General features: G+C 43.1%; 2 protein-coding genes across 2 annotated transcripts; one reads left to right on the forward strand and one right to left on the reverse strand.

The window, feature by feature from the left end:
- On the reverse strand, window positions 5,119-7,255 carry LOC8063405 (protein FAF-like, chloroplastic). The gene is made up of 2 exons (XM_002466553.2): window positions 7,034-7,255; window positions 5,119-6,935 (listed from the first exon to the last, which is right to left on the reverse strand). Exon 2 carries the CDS (start codon window positions 6,883-6,885, stop codon window positions 5,569-5,571), a length of 1,317 nt encoding a protein of 438 aa, XP_002466598.1. The 5' UTR covers window positions 6,886-6,935; window positions 7,034-7,255; the 3' UTR covers window positions 5,119-5,568.
- On the forward strand, window positions 14,608-17,654 carry LOC110431932. The gene is made up of 2 exons (XM_021451763.1): window positions 14,608-14,963; window positions 17,034-17,654. The coding sequence occupies exons 1-2, from the start codon at window positions 14,695-14,697 to the stop codon at window positions 17,158-17,160; spliced, it is 396 nt and encodes a 131-aa protein (XP_021307438.1). The 5' UTR covers window positions 14,608-14,694; the 3' UTR covers window positions 17,161-17,654.

Here is a 17,982-nt window from a genome sequence, read left to right on the forward strand (position 1 = left end):
AGTCTAGCCGTAAGGGTATAGGGGTTTATACCCCCACAGTAACATCTAAAAACTTTGTATAGAACCTTTTAGTTTGAAATCAGTAACAAGTGAATTTTGTGGTGTGGTGGTAGGGGGCCTCCTCTTGAGGCAAGAGATCACGGCTTTGAATCCTAAGAACCACGCGCGCTAATAAAAATCACATGAATCATAACGTGCAGCCACGATGCTTCACTAGTGAGTTTGTCTTGGGATTAATAAAACATGAATTTTTGTGGCCTGTTTATAATCTAGATGAAAAACTATCTTATCGATGGCCTTAGGAAATTGATTCTAGAGACAATTGGAAACATGGTCTATCACTAGAAGTTGATTCCTAGGGGGTTGCATACTTGACCCTAGATAGAGACCCTTCATAGATGCGGTTGTCAAAAAACACCTCTAAAAATTATTTTTTACTACCTATACAATTGTTTGGTGTAATAGTGTTAGGTCATCGCGAAAGGGCCTATAGCGTAGTGGTTAGAGCACCTAAGTAGCATCCAGCAGGCCTGGGTTCGACTATCCGTGGGAGTGAATTTAAACAGGTCTGCACTAAAAAATTAAAAAAAATAGGCTGGGGTTTCCCCTGCTGACTTCGGTCAAAAAATAGTGTTAGGTCATCTTTTCGCAGTTAGATGAATAAGGGGAGTTCGAGATTGGAGCTATGCTAGAGTCGCTGCCAGTGCCACCATAGATGACTTCGACTTCACATCTGATGCTACCCTTCCCTCAACTAGCATTCAAAAATTTGACAAATATAATGCATTTTAGATGACAAAAAACGGTTTTGTATTAAATACTTTCTATTTGTCAACCAATCATTATTAATCACGTAGATGATAGTGTCTGATTAGGAAATAGAATAAGGTATATATGTTTTTTATGTTTTCTCTTAATTTGTGTTAAAATTCCTGTAATGTACTATATTACAGGACAGGGGAGTAGCAGCTAATGGATCCAAACCCAAACAAGGCTTATCAATAGTAATAGTAGGTAGGTCTTAGAAATCAAATAATTAATGTGTTCAGTGGGCTAACCTTTCCATGCGTTACTAAATTCTGTTAATCTTGCATAGTGCATACCAGTGGGATCGACTTGCATGGTCCCCTTGAAGAAGTATCCATACGTCATTCACCCGTATAATACATTTATACTGCTTTCCAATATGGGTAGGTCAACATGACAACATCATCATGAACCCAGCATATCGTTTATCTTTGTTTTTTACACTGCATTAGGGAAGAAATTCTCTTGCTAAGTGAGCCGATAAGAGGCGTTACCTTAATTCCTACGCAATTGTGCCTATTGGCCATGCACGCATATCCCTTCCGGTCACTTGTTTATGCAGTTGACTTTTGAAAAGAAACCTCTCTCCTCCATGACTTTCGTTATTTTTCTTCTTGTGCTGCTGCTACTTTTTTATTGGCACAATGTTTATGTTGTAGGCTACCCTATATAAAAGAGAAAGGGGAGACAGAGTGGAGTCCCTTGGTCGGGGAGGAGTATCTTGCGAGTTATCCATACATAGACTCTGTCTAGCTAGTGTCTACAGGCATAGGTAAAAGAACCAAACACCTCCACTGAATGGCGTAGATATAAAAAAAAAATCATATATAGTGACATGCATGGAGAATTAAGTTTGACCTCATGATCATGAGAGGGTTCGTCCTTTTGGGCTGTGAGAGAGCTGAGGCTAAATATTGAGCACTACCACGAGGAATTTAGCCTACTATATAACGTTCGGTCAGCTCATGATTGCTATACTTGTCTTTGGACCATCAGCTCCGTTAGTGTGTGGGCGGCAATTGTATATCACTAAACTACAACAGCCCAATGACTGAATTCGCTTTCAACAGATTATCATATCTCGGCATTGTAAAGTTCCGAGTTCCATGTTAAAATCATTTATTTATGAATTGAAACATCTGCATTTTGAAGTTTCTAACTGCAGGTTTTACTACCAACAACCAAAAAAAAAAGGTGTCTATATATACTGTCTAGTGGTACGGTGGTGGTCTGGCAAAATGTATGCCATTGCGACAAGTGCAGTACGTCCGTGTCCTCGTCAACCACGGACAAAATCTTCTCAGCTGGATGAGCATCGGTTCGCGCTGCAATAGCCACCTATGCAAAATCTCCGCAAGCGTACCAAGATCTGTTGCCTGTTGGTACCTCCTATTCGCCTTTATCCCTTTTTCAAGCCGTCCTTTATCCCTGTGCCGATCGATTGAACCTTGGAGGAGAACTTGTATAGAGGAATAATAGTGCACGATCAGGCTTCGTCAGGGATGATTTGGTTCCTGCCATGCATTTCTCCGTTTTTTTTTCAGATCAAAGCCTTGTAGACGAAGACGCAGATGTGATGTGAAGGCAGAGATCACGAGAGAGCCCTGCTTTGCCTTGCTATTTTGATGTGAAAAAAGGAGCGCTAGACTGCTAGTTCAGCATTCAGACCGCGCATACCCTAGGCTACACTACGACTGTTTGAACGTAGAGACTAAAGTTTAGAAGGTATCACATAGAATATCATATGGGTGTCACATAGCGTGTTTGGACGCTAACAAAAAATAAATTATAGATTTCATCAGTAATCCGCGAGATAAATTTATTAAGGATAATTAATCTGTTAATATGTTTACTGTAGCAATCATAGAGAGTTAAGCTAAGCTTAGAAAATTCTTCTCATAAATTAGTCTTATTCTATGTATTTAGTTTTATAATTAATTTATATTTAATACTCCGTCCTAACAACCGATAGAACAGCGAGTAAAAACTTTAGTTAGGGCACTCACAATGCAAGACTCTATCACAGAGTCCAAGACAATTAATTACATATTATTTATGATATTTTGCTGATGTGGCAGCATATTTATTGAAGAAAGAGGTAGAAAAAATAAGACTTCAAGTCTTATTTAGACTCTAAGTCCACATTATTCGAGATAATAAATAACTTTAGACTCTATGATAGAGTCTGCATTGTGAGTGCTCTACCAAACGGAGTGCGTTGCCAACCTAGGAGACCTAGCTACTAGGAGGACTGCAACGGCCACCGATCAGAAGAGGATCAAAGGGGGGAAAAAAGTGCAATTTAAACAGACGTCATCAGATTTTCAGGGACGTCATCAGCTGGTTGCGTTCAGTGCAATTTGCTCGTTGTATTTTGCGTTCCAATACAGGGTACCAAGCCAGCGGCCTATCATTGACGACCCCTCAAAACGGCTGGCGGTCGCGGCGGCGGCGGCGGCGGCCAGCCGGTGCCCAATCATATTTTTGCATGCAGCCGGCCAGCCTTGCAGTACAGTCCCTGCAAGTTGCAGTGACAGCAAGCGGGAGTTCACAAAACATGTGACGTGGAGACGAGATCTTCAGTCATTTGATCAACCGGAGGAGCGAGCTGGTTCCTTGGCCTCCCCCCTCCCCCCACCCCCGCGATCCCCTCGAATAATTCAGTACGTGAGCTCCATTTCCGCTGGTCGACAAGGATTCCTTCTCCTTCTTTTTTTTTAAAACAACCTTGTTTATTCTTCCAACTATCACAAGGACCAGAAACTGAGGCGCCTTTTGATAAACCTGCTGCCTAGTATGGATTGAGGATTCCTATTGTTATGGCGTGCAGGCTACGGTTTTGTTTCCTGGTGCTACGGTGGTTTCGCCGGTAGTGCGTTGTTGTGGTAGTTGTCTAGCCATCGTTTACTTTCTTTCGTGGAGTTTTGTTGTTGGGATTGGGTTGTTCTATATAACCAGCAAAATTTAATCGGTTGCTTTTTGAAAAAAAAAGATATGAGCGTGAAATATAGCATCTGTTTATATGACAGCTAACAATCATCAGATTTCCATCCAACGGTACAAATATATTAGCACAAATCACAATACATAAGTTCTATTTTTTTCTAAGAAAATACAACATAGTTTTATTTAATTCTCCATAAAATATATTTTTACGATACTATATATTTATTGAAACTCTGAAATATCTTTAAGGAAAACCCTACAGACAAAATTTCTAGAATTTTTCCATCTCCTAATGTCGAGGAACACTCATAATCATTATATACATCACATTTTCATATTTTGTTAGAATGCACAGTTAAATTCAGATTCTAACAGATCTACTAACTTAAGAATGTAGAAGTACAAACATTATAGAAGAAAATATATACATGAGCGGGAATGGCATTAATACATGGTGTTTTTAACGAGGTACAACCATCTACCTACGTTCTCGGACCTGATCATGGGCACTCCTCTAATTCTCCCTATAAACAACAACTACATGACCTCTGATTGTCCGACTCATGGTTAGAAGTTATTTCATATTTATGACCTCTAGGATATAGAGTCTAACTCAACTATATCTTAACTCCAAATATAACCAAATATATACATATTCGACATAAATATAATAAACTCCACTTGCCCACGAAACTATACAAAACTCAGCTTGACTCTTTTTTTAACCTATTCCTTAATTTTTTTAGGGCAAATTTTAGGTCGTTTACCGGGCCTATGTAGATTAAATACAACCACTTCCCATATATATAATTGAATGTTGATCCAAAGGAATAGGACGGTTGGTCGTAGAATAAAGTTGTTCTGCATGTTTACGTAATTTAGTTTGGATTTTTTCTTTATGTGTGTGTATGCAAGAGAGAGAAAATATTGCCGCTCGTGTAAGAAATTGGTCGCTTGCTCGCTCCGTCTAGAGTGTTGCTACATGCATGATGGCTTCCATTTATCTCCCCAAAGAAAGCACGGTGCGTACGTGCGTTTTGGTATGATGATTAATATAGCAACGTCACGTATTATCCACTCTCCATGATAGATCTAGGGTTACCCAAAGCAGCAAGACACGGTATACTGTATATATAGTAGTACTGCCTTTTTATCTCCATCTTTTTTCCCATTTCGACAATTGTTCGGTACGCACGTACGTCGTCTCCAAAATCTTCTCCAGGATATAACACACGACACGAGTAGTAGAGTAGGCGTAATGCAGGAACCCATCATCACCAGAAGTCTACAAAGATTCTGTGGAAACCAGTAGAAATTGGCAATCTCTCTGATGGACGCCTCATCCAATCCAAATACAGTAGTCGATTAGATTGTAGATTCACGACAGCAAATCTGTTAATTGATTGAAAAATTACTTACTCAAATCACACTACAAATACAGGGGAGACAAACTACTAGAGCAACAACAACTACAGCACGCACGCACGCACGCACGAGGCCACTGCACTGCAAGGGACCAAACGGCGACTGCTAGCCGATGCACGCGCAGCGCAGTCAAAAAGCGAAACACCAAGCAACACATGGGAAAGATGTGTCGCAAAAAAAAAATGGTAATAATGCCCAGCATGCAGCAGCCACTGTGTGTGACGACGACGGACGACTGACAAGGGTTATTATAATCGGCTAATCAGGACCGTGCGTGCTTGATTTGCTAGTGATTAATTTAAGGCTACCAATGGCGACGCGACCGAACGAACTGTCGCATTCATCGCGAGCTGTGTAGTGTGGCTCTGAATGTGACGGATGGTTTTTTGTTCAGGAGGTGGCAATGCAGTAGGGCTCCAGGATGAAGAGCTTCTTCTGCCGCAGCTGCCGGCACCGCCGCACGCTCTGCAGCAGGTCCTGCTTGTCCCCCCTCCGCGACGTGAACGACAGCAGCAGCTGCTTGGTCTCGGCCGCGGCGCCGGCGGAGGCGCCGGGAAGGTGCAGCCCGCCGCACTCGTCGTCGTCCTCCTCCGGAGCCGGCGGGACGTCGTCGGTCCCCGTCGAGGCCACGGCGACCGCGGCCGCCAGCGTCGTCGTGGACGACGGCACCCGCCGCAGGGTCGGGCGTGGTGACTGTGCCTGTGCCTGTGCCGCCGTCTCGTTGCAGGTGTCCGCCTCGGGCAGTGTCGTGTTCGTGTCGGCGTCGCACCGGGGTTGGTCAACTGACAGCGGCGTACTGCCGACGAACTTGTTGATCACGAGCGTCGAGCGGTGCACCTTGGCCGCGGTGTGCGTCTGCGGCTGCGTGCTCACCTTGACCTCGACGACGGTGCCCCTGTCCACCACCTCCACCTCCTCCTCCTCCATCACCTCGTTGTCGTCCTCCATTTCCACGGCCGCCTCTTCTTCCTGCACGTTCCTGGGCTCCACGGTGCGGAAGTACGGCGCCTCTGCTGCGGCCTCGGTGATCTTGCTCGCCGCGCTCTGGTCGCGAGCAGAGCACTCGACGAAGGAGAGGCGGAGGCGTCCGCCCTGGCGCTTCGCGTGGAGGTACCCGCGCGGCCTCACCGCCACGGCCTCGACCACGAGGCGCCCGTCCTGGCGGCGCGCGCGCATCTGCAGACACGGCCCGTCGGTGCGCGACATGGACGGCAGCGGCGGCGGGAACGCGCGGCGCGGTGACCGCTTCCCGGCCCAGCAGTGGTAGTTCACGGCCGCGAGATCCTTGCTTTCCCACTGCTGCTCCTCGTAGCAGCGAGCCGCGTCGTGCTGCCAGAAGGACTCCTCCACTGGTGTGGCAGCCGCCGCCGACGCCGGCAGCGGCGAGTCGAATAGGCTGGCCATGTCCAGGGACGACGTGAAGTCGCCAGAGCCGGTCTCGTTGCCGAGGCTCTCCGTGCAGACCTCGAGGCTCTTCTGGCTCATCAGGCTCGACGACCGGCGCACGAGCGGGTGCACGTACGGCTTGGACGACGCCTTCGGCGCCACCTTGTCGACGTCGGCCTGGATGGCGTTCCATACGTCCACCTGCGCAGGCCGGTCGTCGACGACGACCTCCGCCGGCTGCTTGTACGGCTCGACAGGGCGCAGCCAGCAGGGCGCCTCGAACGCCGGAACAGCTGGGCCACGGCACACCGCCACCGACATCTTCGCCGCCCTGGAGAAAGATGTGAAGTGGCAGTCGTCGCGTTTGCTCCCTGTGAAGAGGCACGATCGTAAAGAGACGTGAGCAACAGATAGATGACTGGCGCTTGTTGCAAAGAGACGTGAACGGGCGTGTCAGGCTTCTTCTTACCTCAGATCAGAGAAGCGGTCAGAGCATGCACACTGCTGCGCCGCAAGGAGAAGCTCGGAATTTGGAGGCACCTGGTCTTCAGGTCTTGGAAGTTGTGTGGTCTTGGGCTCTTGGCTAGTAGTCCTGGCTCTGGAGCTGGAGCTAGTAGATGGCTGTGCTGCTGTTGGTGCACAACACAAGCTTTGTTGCAGTATGCTGTGGTTGCTCAGCTGGGCCTGGGGTGGTCCGGTATTTGTAGGCTGCTGGGCTGCGGAGAGGGGAGAGAGGAGGAGGGTATTGGCCGTTCAGGGACAAAGGCGAGGGCCCCATGCTCTTCCACTACTTTGCATCCACCATGCTCTGTTTTTCCCTCTGCCTTTTTGCAAGTTAATAAAATAATAAATAATAATGCTTTGGCATTTCTTGCCCGGTCATGGTGTCATGGTTTAGTCAGGAAGCATAACATACTGTGGCTGAGGCCTTGTTTAGTTCCCGATGCGAAATATTTCGCGACACTGTAGCACTTTCGTTTGTTTGTAGTAATTATTGTCCAATTATGGACTAACTAGGCTTAAAAGATTCGTCTTGTCAATTTCGACCAAACTGTGTAATTAGTTTTTATTTTCGTCTATATTTAATACTTCATGTATATGTCTAAAGATTCGATGTGACGAGGAATCTTGAAAAATTTTGGGTTTTTGGGTGGAAGTAAACAAGGCCTGAGGCTATCATGGATATATTGGTTATACTTAGAGCTTGTTTGGCACAGCTCAACTTCACTAGTAAAGCTGTTTTTTTAAAAAAATAGCTTCATGAGTGACTTTTTAGATGAAGCTGAGCTGTTTTGGAGAAAGTGTTTGGCAAAATAGCTTTACCAACTACTTCATGCATAGTTGAGAGAGAAATGAGGGAGAAGGTGCAATAAGCTACTTTTTTCCAGCTTCATCCCAACTTATGTCTTTGTGAGAGGAGTGGAAAAACAGCTTCACCCATGAAGCTGTTTTGGAAATAAGTGTTTGGCAAAAAAAAACAGCTCACCTTAACCTACCATACGGATAAAATGGCCTTTTTTCTGAAGCACGCAAAAAAAATGGTTCTCATGGATTGTGCAAACATTGCTTGTGGTGATTGTGTTTAGTAAGAACAGAGGTGAGCATGAACATCATAGCTGCAAGCATGACAGCAAGCCAACACATCAAACTTTTTACATGCACTTGACTTTGTTTCACTACCACATAAATTGTCTTCACCGTCAGCATTATACAATGATGCAATATAGTAGCAACATTTTTTAAGACTTTTAGAATGGTATATTGGATAGTTTATAATAAAAGGCATTTGGTTTCTTTGGGATAGTTTTTCATAATGGTGGATGTGATAATTTACAAGTGGATCTTTGGGATTTTTTATTGTTTTCCTGAAATAAAATGGGTGGGTCCGCTTTTAGACAGATGCATTTAGCATAATTTATGTTAACCTTTTAGATATAGATAATTTGGAAGCCTGTATAAGGAGTATTTTGGGTTAAATTTTATAATGCAAGAGATGGATAATTTAGAAACATGTACTGATGTACCATCCAACTACTATTGGTGTCAGTGGTGACTCAAGTGCGCCAATATTTAGGACCAAATTTTCTCTTGTTATGAGAATTCTTTGTTTTTCCCCTAGTGGTGATATTGGGGTATATATGTTGTTGGAAATTTCTTTTTATAATGTTTGTACTATGCAAAATCAAATGATACTATATATCGTATTTTGTTTTCTATAATGACACCCGTGCAATGCAAGTAGGGGAAAGGGGTAAGGATGTTACCACGTAAACTAAACAAATTACCCACATGATTGTGTGCCTATGAGTAATTTACTTTGTTATAATTATTAGCAAAAATAGGTTATATGTATCCTTTTTCCTCTATTGAGAATTGGCAATGTTATCATTTTTTCTATGGTAACGTGTGCATTCAAAATTTCAAACTGTTAGGTTAATAAGCAGACGTATTAGCTCAGGGATGCGAGGAGCCTAGGAGAACAAACAGAATAATGCCTATGTGCTTTCAAATTAGTTTTGTCGGATATTCAAACATATTATAGAGGTCCTTTAGACAGAGGAAGGGCCCAGCTCCTGTCAAAAGTATGTTTTAAATTTTTTATTCTAGGTGAAATATCTTAAAATTATAAATGCTCAATATTTATGATCTATCATGAAGCATATCTTTAGAATTTACTTATTTGATGTCATAAATAATTACTTTCTACATAAATTAGGTCTGATTTAGTATTTTGACTTATAGAGAGTCAAATCATTTTTAAGTTTGACAAAAAATATAGAGAGACATATAAAGATTTATATCATAAAATAGGTACACTATGAAAATATAACTAACAAAGAATCTAATGATACTTGGTTGGTACCAAAAATGTTATTATTTTGCTATATAAATTTGGTCAAACTTGAAAAACTTTGACTCTCCAAAATTCTTGAAATGACCGGAGGAAATATATTTTTTGCGACAGAGGAAGTAATTTCTCTCTCAGACATACCGATCTTCCTTTTAGGATTAACTGAACGCGTCTGACCAGAGCATGCATCTTTAACGGTAGATGGCAGATTGATAAACCCTTGCTGTGGGCTTGTGCAGAGGGACATGACCAGTGGGAGTTGAAATGTCGAAGGACAAAAGTATCTTGGTTTACTACCAGTTCACAGCTGGAGCATCATCGGCACACCCATTGTGCTCTCTTTATCACGTTACTTATTTTGCCCTAAATTACATATCAGCTCAGCTAAGGCTTCATAGAAAGATTCTATTTTGGTTGCTTTGAGTTTTGTTTGCGTCTCCATACAAGAACAAGAATTATCTTTCGTCACTGTCCGGTGCTGAAATGACATTTGCCCTATTCACTACACCTTGCACAACAAGTGAGAAAGCATGCATGAAGCAGAACTCCATATGCTTTTTGTTTCTCGTCACACACTTAGAGCAACCGCAGTGTATACACCCAGTTGGGGTAGTAACGTGGGACCACGGTACAGGCGAGAGTAGCGAGGCCACCCGCACGCAATGTGTGTCCAGTTTAAGGTGGGGCCTGCAAAGAAAAAATATCGGCCATCCCAACCTCCTACCACCCATTCCCGCGAGAAGCTTCTCAGATCCCCAATTTTTTAATGCGGGCACTGTATAAATATCATACTTTATTTCCTTGCTACCAGGAGTAGTACTACTCCCTGGCATTTACTACTCCCCGTTTCCACAATGTATCCACCCGGTACTAAGAGGGCATTAAATGCTTCCTACCCCCTTCTACCCTCCCATTGCGGGTGCTCTTACTTTCCATCACCACAAGCAAATATTTATATGCTTATAGGTATAGCCTTTTAATTTCTTACCCTACTCGTTGTCCTCTTTAGGTGGAATAGAAATACCATCTCTAGGCTTTAGCACATTTTTTGTCGGATGGAGAATGTGCTGTCATGTCTTATTATTTAGTAGCTATATAATTATTTTATTTGGGAATCCTGAATCAAGCTCAAGCTTACATTGGTTGTTTTGTTAGTACTCTTTGTGTACTACTCCCTCTGTCCATGAAAGCTGCAATTTTTTAAGTTGTCCTAAGTCAAACTTTTAAAACTTTAACCAAATTTATAGAAAAAACGCTAAGATTTATAGTATCAAATTAATACCATTAGATTTATTATAGAATATATTTTCATAAGATACTCATTTTATATCATAGATATTGATACTATTTTCTATAAAGTTAGTCAAAGTTAAAAAAGTTTGACTGACATGAATTTTAGAAGTTGAAGCTTTCAGGGACGGAGGGAGTATATAGAATTGAAGTACACTTGAGTTAAACAGGAAGTGTGAGTTTTGAGACGGCCTAATAATCTAAACGCATTCATGCAGCAGAGGCCTAAGACAACTTGCTAATTTTAGTAAAACGTCATGAAGCTCGGGCAGTTTTAGTAGCAAAGTAGTCTGTTCGAACAAATTTGCAAAACAAAACCAACACATCTAGTTGAACAAAATTGCAAAACAAAACCAACACATCTAGTTAAACTAAGATGCCAAATGTAAGCAAAATCAGTCACACTTGATGATGTTTAGCATCTACTTAAAAAAATCACATGATTCTTGGAAGTCACTGGATCCTTCTTTTTGGATTGACAAGATCATATCTATAGTTTAAATGTTGTTCCTCTAATATGATTTTAAGAAGAAATCATATTTCCAAAAATAATTTTTCCCATAAAAATCTTAATTTCATTTTACCAAGTATGATTTTACTCAAAATCATCCTATGGTCGAGCAATTTTTTTGAAAGTGTTGTACTGGGAGACAATAATATATAATTGAGAAATTTTGCCGCATTTGGAATTAATGAGAGCCCTTCTATATAATTTGTAAAATTACGCAGAAATGATGTGTGTTTTATGCCCTCAGTACAAAAATGTTATTAAGTAAAGAAAAACACTTCTATATAGTGCGGGGCAGCCCTAAACCAGCCTGGAAAGCTTAAGCGCACTCAAGACTTTTCTACGATCCATACAGACTCAATACTTAGGCATCTAACCGAGTCGAAACCCTTCATTGACCTTTCGTATTGTTTTGAGTTTACCAATATTATTCCAAACCATTTGTTAACACACCACTCTGTACAATGTACATAAACTACTCCCGTTTTTTTTTCAAAAAGGGAAATCGTATATGTGCAGTCGTAAGCTTTCACCAGTTTATTCTAGGAGTACCAGTACAGCGTTTCTCCAACTGGCAAAAGTCGTACATGCGCCATTACTACTCGTATAACCCACTAAGGCCTTGTTTAGTTCCCGAAAAATTTTGCAAAATTTTTCAGATTCTCCGTCATATCAAATCTTTAGATGCATGCATGAAGTATTAAATATAGACGAAAATAAAAACTAATTGTACAGTTTGGTCGGAATTGACGAGACGAATCTTTTGAGTCTATCTAGTACATAATTAGATAATATTTGTCAAATACAAACGAAAGTGGTACTATTTCTATTTTGTAAAATTTTTTGGAACTAAACAAAGCCTAAACCCGGCGGACGGATTCGATTCAGGAGAGGAAACAGAAAAAGGCACACGCTACAAAGGGGAGCAGTGGAGCACCGCCCATTCGCGGAGCCCAGCGGCTGGGCCTCTCCGTGCGTGGATGCAATGGCCTTTCGTGTGAATAGACCCGTCGTCCGCGCGGGACCCCGCGAATTTTCACCGGCGAGACACCTGGGCGAACGAGGTGAAGCCGCGCGGGGCAACCAGAGCGTCCCGCGCGTCCATGCCGGCACAGCCGTCCGATGGGCCGCCGGGGCAGATCTGGCCGCTCTCCGCGGTACGCGCTGTCTGTCCCACGAACCTAAAGGCGTCGCGGAATCAGCACGGGCGAATGCAGCTGGGCCTTGTTTAGTTTCCAAAAAATTTTGCAAAATTTTTTAGATTCTCCGTCACATCAAATCTTTAGACGCATGCATGAAGTATTAAATATAGACGAAAATAAAAACTAATTGCACAGTTTGATCGAAATTGACGAGACGAATCTTTTGAGTCTAGTTAGTACATGATTGGATAATATTTGTCAAATACAAACGAAAGAGATCATATTTATATTTTACCAAATTTTTTTGGAACTAAACAAGGCCCGCGAGCGGAAAAAGAGTGGGGGGAATTTGCGGAAGTCCCCCGTTTCTGCGGTCGGCCGCGCCCGGCGGCGACGCGTTTCGTGAGCGCGGCGGCCGGCAGGGGGCTTTGGCACGCGCACTGGCGTTTGTTCGCGTCCGAAACGGAAATTGTTCGAACCCGCGGAGATGCCCGTGCCGTGCGCGAGCGTAGTTGTTCTCGTTCCGGTTGTTGTTTAAGGCCTTGTTTAGTTCATCCCAAAAAGCAAAAAGTTTTCAAGATTCCTCGTCACATCGAATCTTGCGGCACACGCATGAAGCATTAAATATAGACGAAAGCAAAAACTAATTATACAGTTTAGCTGGAAATCGCGAGACGAATCTTTTAATTCTAGTTAGTCCATAATTAGATAATATTTGTCACAAACAAACGAAAGTGCTACAGTACCGAAATCTGAAATTTTTTCGGAACTAAACAAGGCCTAAGATTGATAAGACGACACCGCACGTAAGTGTGTGAGTAATGTTGTTTATCTTGGGGCTTGGATTTGATGTTGTTTAGATTTCTGTGCTCAAATGAGACAAGGTGTGCTCCCTTTTGTTTTTTTTTCACAAGAATGACGACGGTGGTGTCGATGCTTCTTTTTGTATAATGATAATTGTTGCACGAAAAGGAAATGAAAGGAACAGCCATGCTTTTGCATTTTCTTTTATCATTATTAGATGCCCGCCATTTCTTGGATTGCATCCAAGCATGAGAACCCAGAAATAATGTCGTATCTTAAACGTGGGATTTTTTTCCCCGAATGTTATGTCTCTTTTGATTTAATCAGTTTCTGTAAAATTTATGGGTTCGAAGAGAATAGAGCAGGACTAGCTAAACGTTCTACTCACACATCCTTACTATTTAGCGTTGTTTTCTTGCCCTCACCACAATGTTTGGACATCTGTAGTTATACTCTCTCCATCCATAAAAGAGTTAATTTTTAGAGTTATCTTAAGTTACCCCTTTTTTTAAGATAATTTAACCTCTAAAAGAGAGGTAACGGGGAGTTGAACCTTGATCTCCTAGATTAAGGAGCAAGATCTCCAAGACTGGGCCACGAGTTTGCTTGTGTTTGAACAACATTCCTTATTTTATTTGAACTGAATTCAACTGGCGGTTCAACCGGTTAGACCAATCAAATCATGAACTGACGTCTCAAGCGGTTCGATCTCTGGTCCGATCCTAATAACTATGTTTAGAACAGCTTAATTAAATCTTGCTTATGACCAAAATAAGCTGAAACTAACTAACAGCCAAACAACACACTTCTTTACCACTTTTTTGGCCGCTCTTCTTCCCCACAACCTCCGTTTACATAAAAAACATAGACATTAGGCCATATCCACTCTCATATAACCGTATTTTTCACATTTGTGCAGCTTATCTGAGAGACGCTTCTTTTGGCCGCGGTACCAAATAGTCTCTCGAGGTAGGCGTTCGACCTAGAGGCAACTCGACTGCTACATTATTCACCCCTTGTAGGAAGTGGTGAAGTGCACGCCGGCGCAGGTGCGTGCGATGAACGGCGGGAGTGCCCCCGATGTCCGACGCGGTCTGAGCCACCAGACGAAGGATTCTCCCCATTGACACCCCCCCCAAGAGTCATCGCTTAAAAAATGGTTCAAGGGGTTTTCACATCTCATCCTTCTACGTGAAAACGTCTAGCAAGACACAATCAGTGTAAAAAAACATCGATCAAAATCACAATTCACCACGATACATACTACTATACTAGCATAGTAGCATTGCCCAAAAATAGGCAAACAAGCATGCATAGCATTTCTCTGCGACCAATGGCGTCTCGACAGGTCTGAAAGCCGTCCAAACGGGCAGAGCCTCTCTCCTTTGCCCACCAGACAAGCTCGAAGAGAACGCACCATCGCTACGGCACCAAACAAAAATTTTCACCAAAGGCGCGATGCCACTGGCCACCACCAACCGCGCTGTCCATTCGTGGTCCGGCTCAAGTTAACACACGACCAGTGCAATGTCAGGATGGCCTCCATTCCAGCGAAAATTAGCAAGGGGCGGGCCCCCGGCCGGCCGACCGCACGTCACCGGCCACCGGCGTGTGTCAGGAACGCGATCTCGAGCCCGATCTCGTTGCATACACTGCGTTCGCGCGCCACCGGCGGCCACGGAAGACGCAAGCCACTGACGCGACGCCTCAAGAAGGCCGGCCGGCCGGCTGGCATGGCCCTGGCTAAGGCGCTCGCATCGGGGCGCACCGGCAGCGGCACCGGCCGGCCGGCCGGCGCACGCGGGTAAGATATTCCCGGCGCGAATTATTGCCATGCAGCAGCCTGCGTGCTACGCGATCTGCCTGTCTTTTGCGCCTTTCCCATGTCTACTCGCTCGATCCGCTTTTGGGCCAGGACACAAAATTCCGGTCCGGTGTTGTTGTTGTACGGCACTAGCTAGCTACTAGCCCGCAGGTTGCTGTGGTTGGGTCGTCGGACGCGGATCGGATGGCTCCCGGGCGATGCAGCCAGAGCCATCGCGACTGCAAAAGCCTCTCTGGCGAAAGCGTGGCTTTGCCAACCCTGCAGTGTCTATTGGACGCGATTTGGCCTATGGGGTACGGTGCGTGGCCCAGCGTCGGACGTAATCAAATCCACCGTGATCTATTCTAAAGCTGGTGTGGTCCGTGCATGGTCCCGTTTGCAAAATTCAAGGAAAGGTCCATGCACCGGGACTGAGGTAGCTAACCCCTAACGTCTAAACGATCCCTCTTAGCGAGCACAAGGGATGATGACCTTTCTTTCTCATGATGTAGTCGACATGGGGATCTTGCCAAATGCCGAGGAAGATTCCCTAGCTATCTCCATGGAAACTGCCCATGCATATTTTTGGGCTCAACAGCCAACAGGTTTGCATATGGTTCAGGCGACGTTTGGTTTCACCGGTTAAAGTTTATCACCCGTCATATTGACTTCCTCTATACTCATAAAACAAGTCGTTTTGGATAATGACACGGTCTTTAAAGTCTAACTTTGACTTCTTGTTTTATAAAAATATTTATCAAAAAGTGGTATAGATATATTTTTATGAAAGTATTTTTCAAGATAAATCTATTTATATGGTTTTCATATTTTCAAACTCAACAAATTAAAAGTTATTTATGATTTATATTCTCAATGTTTGACTTAAACCTTGTCTAAAACGACTTGTTTTATGGGTATGGAGGGAGTACATGGAGTATTAAATATAGACTATTTACGAAACTAAAAACACAGTTAGAGAGTAATTTGCAAGACAGATCTTTTGAGCCTAATTATTCCATGATTGGACACTAATTGTCAAATAAAACAAAAATGTTATAGTGTCTGTTAAACTTTAACAACCCCAACCAAACACCTCCAATCCATATGACGTTCCTCAACATTATATTATATATCTCTACTCCTAAAAATAGTCACTTGGACTCGTCTACCACTAGCATGGTGAAGCCGACCACCTCATGCCTCCCTGTAAATTTTTGACACTTAGCTAAAGTTAACTGCAAGTGAATTGCAAGTTGGGTTTACAAGATTTTTGACCTACACCTAAACTCGAATGGAAACCATGATGCACATAAGACATTTTTTATATGATAACTGCAAAGTACTCAATCCATCCCAAATTATAAGATGTTCGACTTTTTTGACACTAAATTTAGCCACTCGTCTTATTTAAAACTTTGTGCAAAATATCACTTCTTTTATCGTGGCTTAGTTTATTAATAAAAGTTCTTCAGAAATGATTTAAATTTGACTATGTTTACATAAATTTTTTGAATAATAGGAGTGGTCAAAGATCAAAAAAGTAAAATATCTTATAATTTTGGACGGAGAAAATATGAAGAATGATTTGGATTTTAACACACATAGCAACGCATGCACATGGTCCTAGTAATAAGAAATCATACATATCAATCGTCAGTCACTGCACTAAGCTATCTACACCTAACAGGCTAGCTAACAGTAGTATCTCAAATCACTAGTTCTTTACCTTTGTTGGTGCACCGTGCACCTATAGTTCTTGTTGGAAGGTGGGCAGTGTCAAGTCTTAGGCCGTGTGAAGGCTTTTTTTTTCACCACTCCAGCTTCTTCCATAAGGGGGTCATGCCAAGATTATAGGAAAAGGATGCCCTACAGGCCGAGTCCACACTCCAGCCCATACTCAGCACCATGCACATAGGCCATAAGGCAGCACCACCCCATCTCTACCTTCATGTCATTTATGCTTTTATTTTTATCCGGTAAAAACATTCTTATTCATTTATCTCCAAGGGATAGCCGATGATATTTTTTATTGCATATGCTGAATTTTTTATACACAACTGTATATATCAGTATGAACGCTTATATGAAGCCGACGAACTATTCCAGTCCAAGTGTGTACTACAAAATGGAGAAATCTTCCGGAACGAAAGAAGTAGTGAACGGCTCGTCATCTCGCGCATCTGTGATGATCTTGTAATTTGGTGCAAACGTCTTAGAAATGTAACTCTTGTAAACAGTCTCAAGGACTGACTTGTTTTTCTTCTTTCGTGTATCTCTGTTTCTAACTCCAGTTGCTGGAGAACTCTCGGTTATATTTATCTCAACGTTTTTTTGTCAAAAAAAAAATCTACCTATGGCGGGTCCGCTTCAATGGTCAGGATTTTGTTCCTCCGCGCGCCACGTGAATTGCAGCAGACCGGGTATATATCTTTTCCGCTGCAGTCAAGATTCCAATGGAAATCTCGAAGATGTGTTGCGTGATCCTTACAGGCCCGAGAATTGGCGAGCAGCCTGGTCTGTAATGTGACTGGGGATGTACTGACGGTCTTCATATAGCGCGACACATGTTTGACATATCAACCACGATGTACTCCAAAGTCAGGATCACCAAGATCAAATCATGGTGTTTTCTTTTTCTAAAGGACCAATGAAACCAGCTTGGACGATCAAACCACTGAATCCGTTCATGGGCATGTCAGCTGTCAGAGTACGGCGAGCAAGCAATTCAAAGCAAAACGGAGGGGGGCTTTTGCCAGAGCCCAGAGATGTTGTAGATATGTAGCGGGCTCCTGTTCTCTGACGAACTCCGGTTGCCACTCGATCTCCCCAAGTCTAGAATCCGAGGATAAACTGGAAATCTGTGGCATCCCGCATCACACTACAAGAAATACCCTTATACATCAATAAATTCAGTGATATTATCCTGCATCAGTAAGTCGAGAATCAGGGGATAAACGGGAAATTTGTGTAATCCTTAGCGACTAAACAAGTCCGGTTACTTTTGAGCATCCGGATAAGT

The sequence above is a fragment of the Sorghum bicolor genome, chromosome 1, assembly GCF_000003195.3.
Source record: "Sorghum bicolor cultivar BTx623 chromosome 1, Sorghum_bicolor_NCBIv3, whole genome shotgun sequence".
NCBI classification, from domain to species: Eukaryota; Viridiplantae; Streptophyta; class Magnoliopsida; order Poales; family Poaceae; genus Sorghum; species Sorghum bicolor.

Excerpts from the sequence above, each read along its gene's own strand:
- LOC8063405 (XM_002466553.2), bottom strand. The coding sequence starts at position 6,885 with ATGTCGGTGGCGGTGTGCCGTGGCCCAGCTGTTCCGGCGTTCGAGGCG.
- LOC110431932 (XM_021451763.1), top strand. The coding sequence starts at position 14,695 with ATGGCCTCCATTCCAGCGAAAATTAGCAAGGGGCGGGCCCCCGGCCGG. Across the intron at positions 14,964-17,033 it reads CGGCCGGCCGGCGCACGCGG|TATGAACGCTTATATGAAGC; the intron begins GTAAGATATTCC and ends TGTATATATCAG.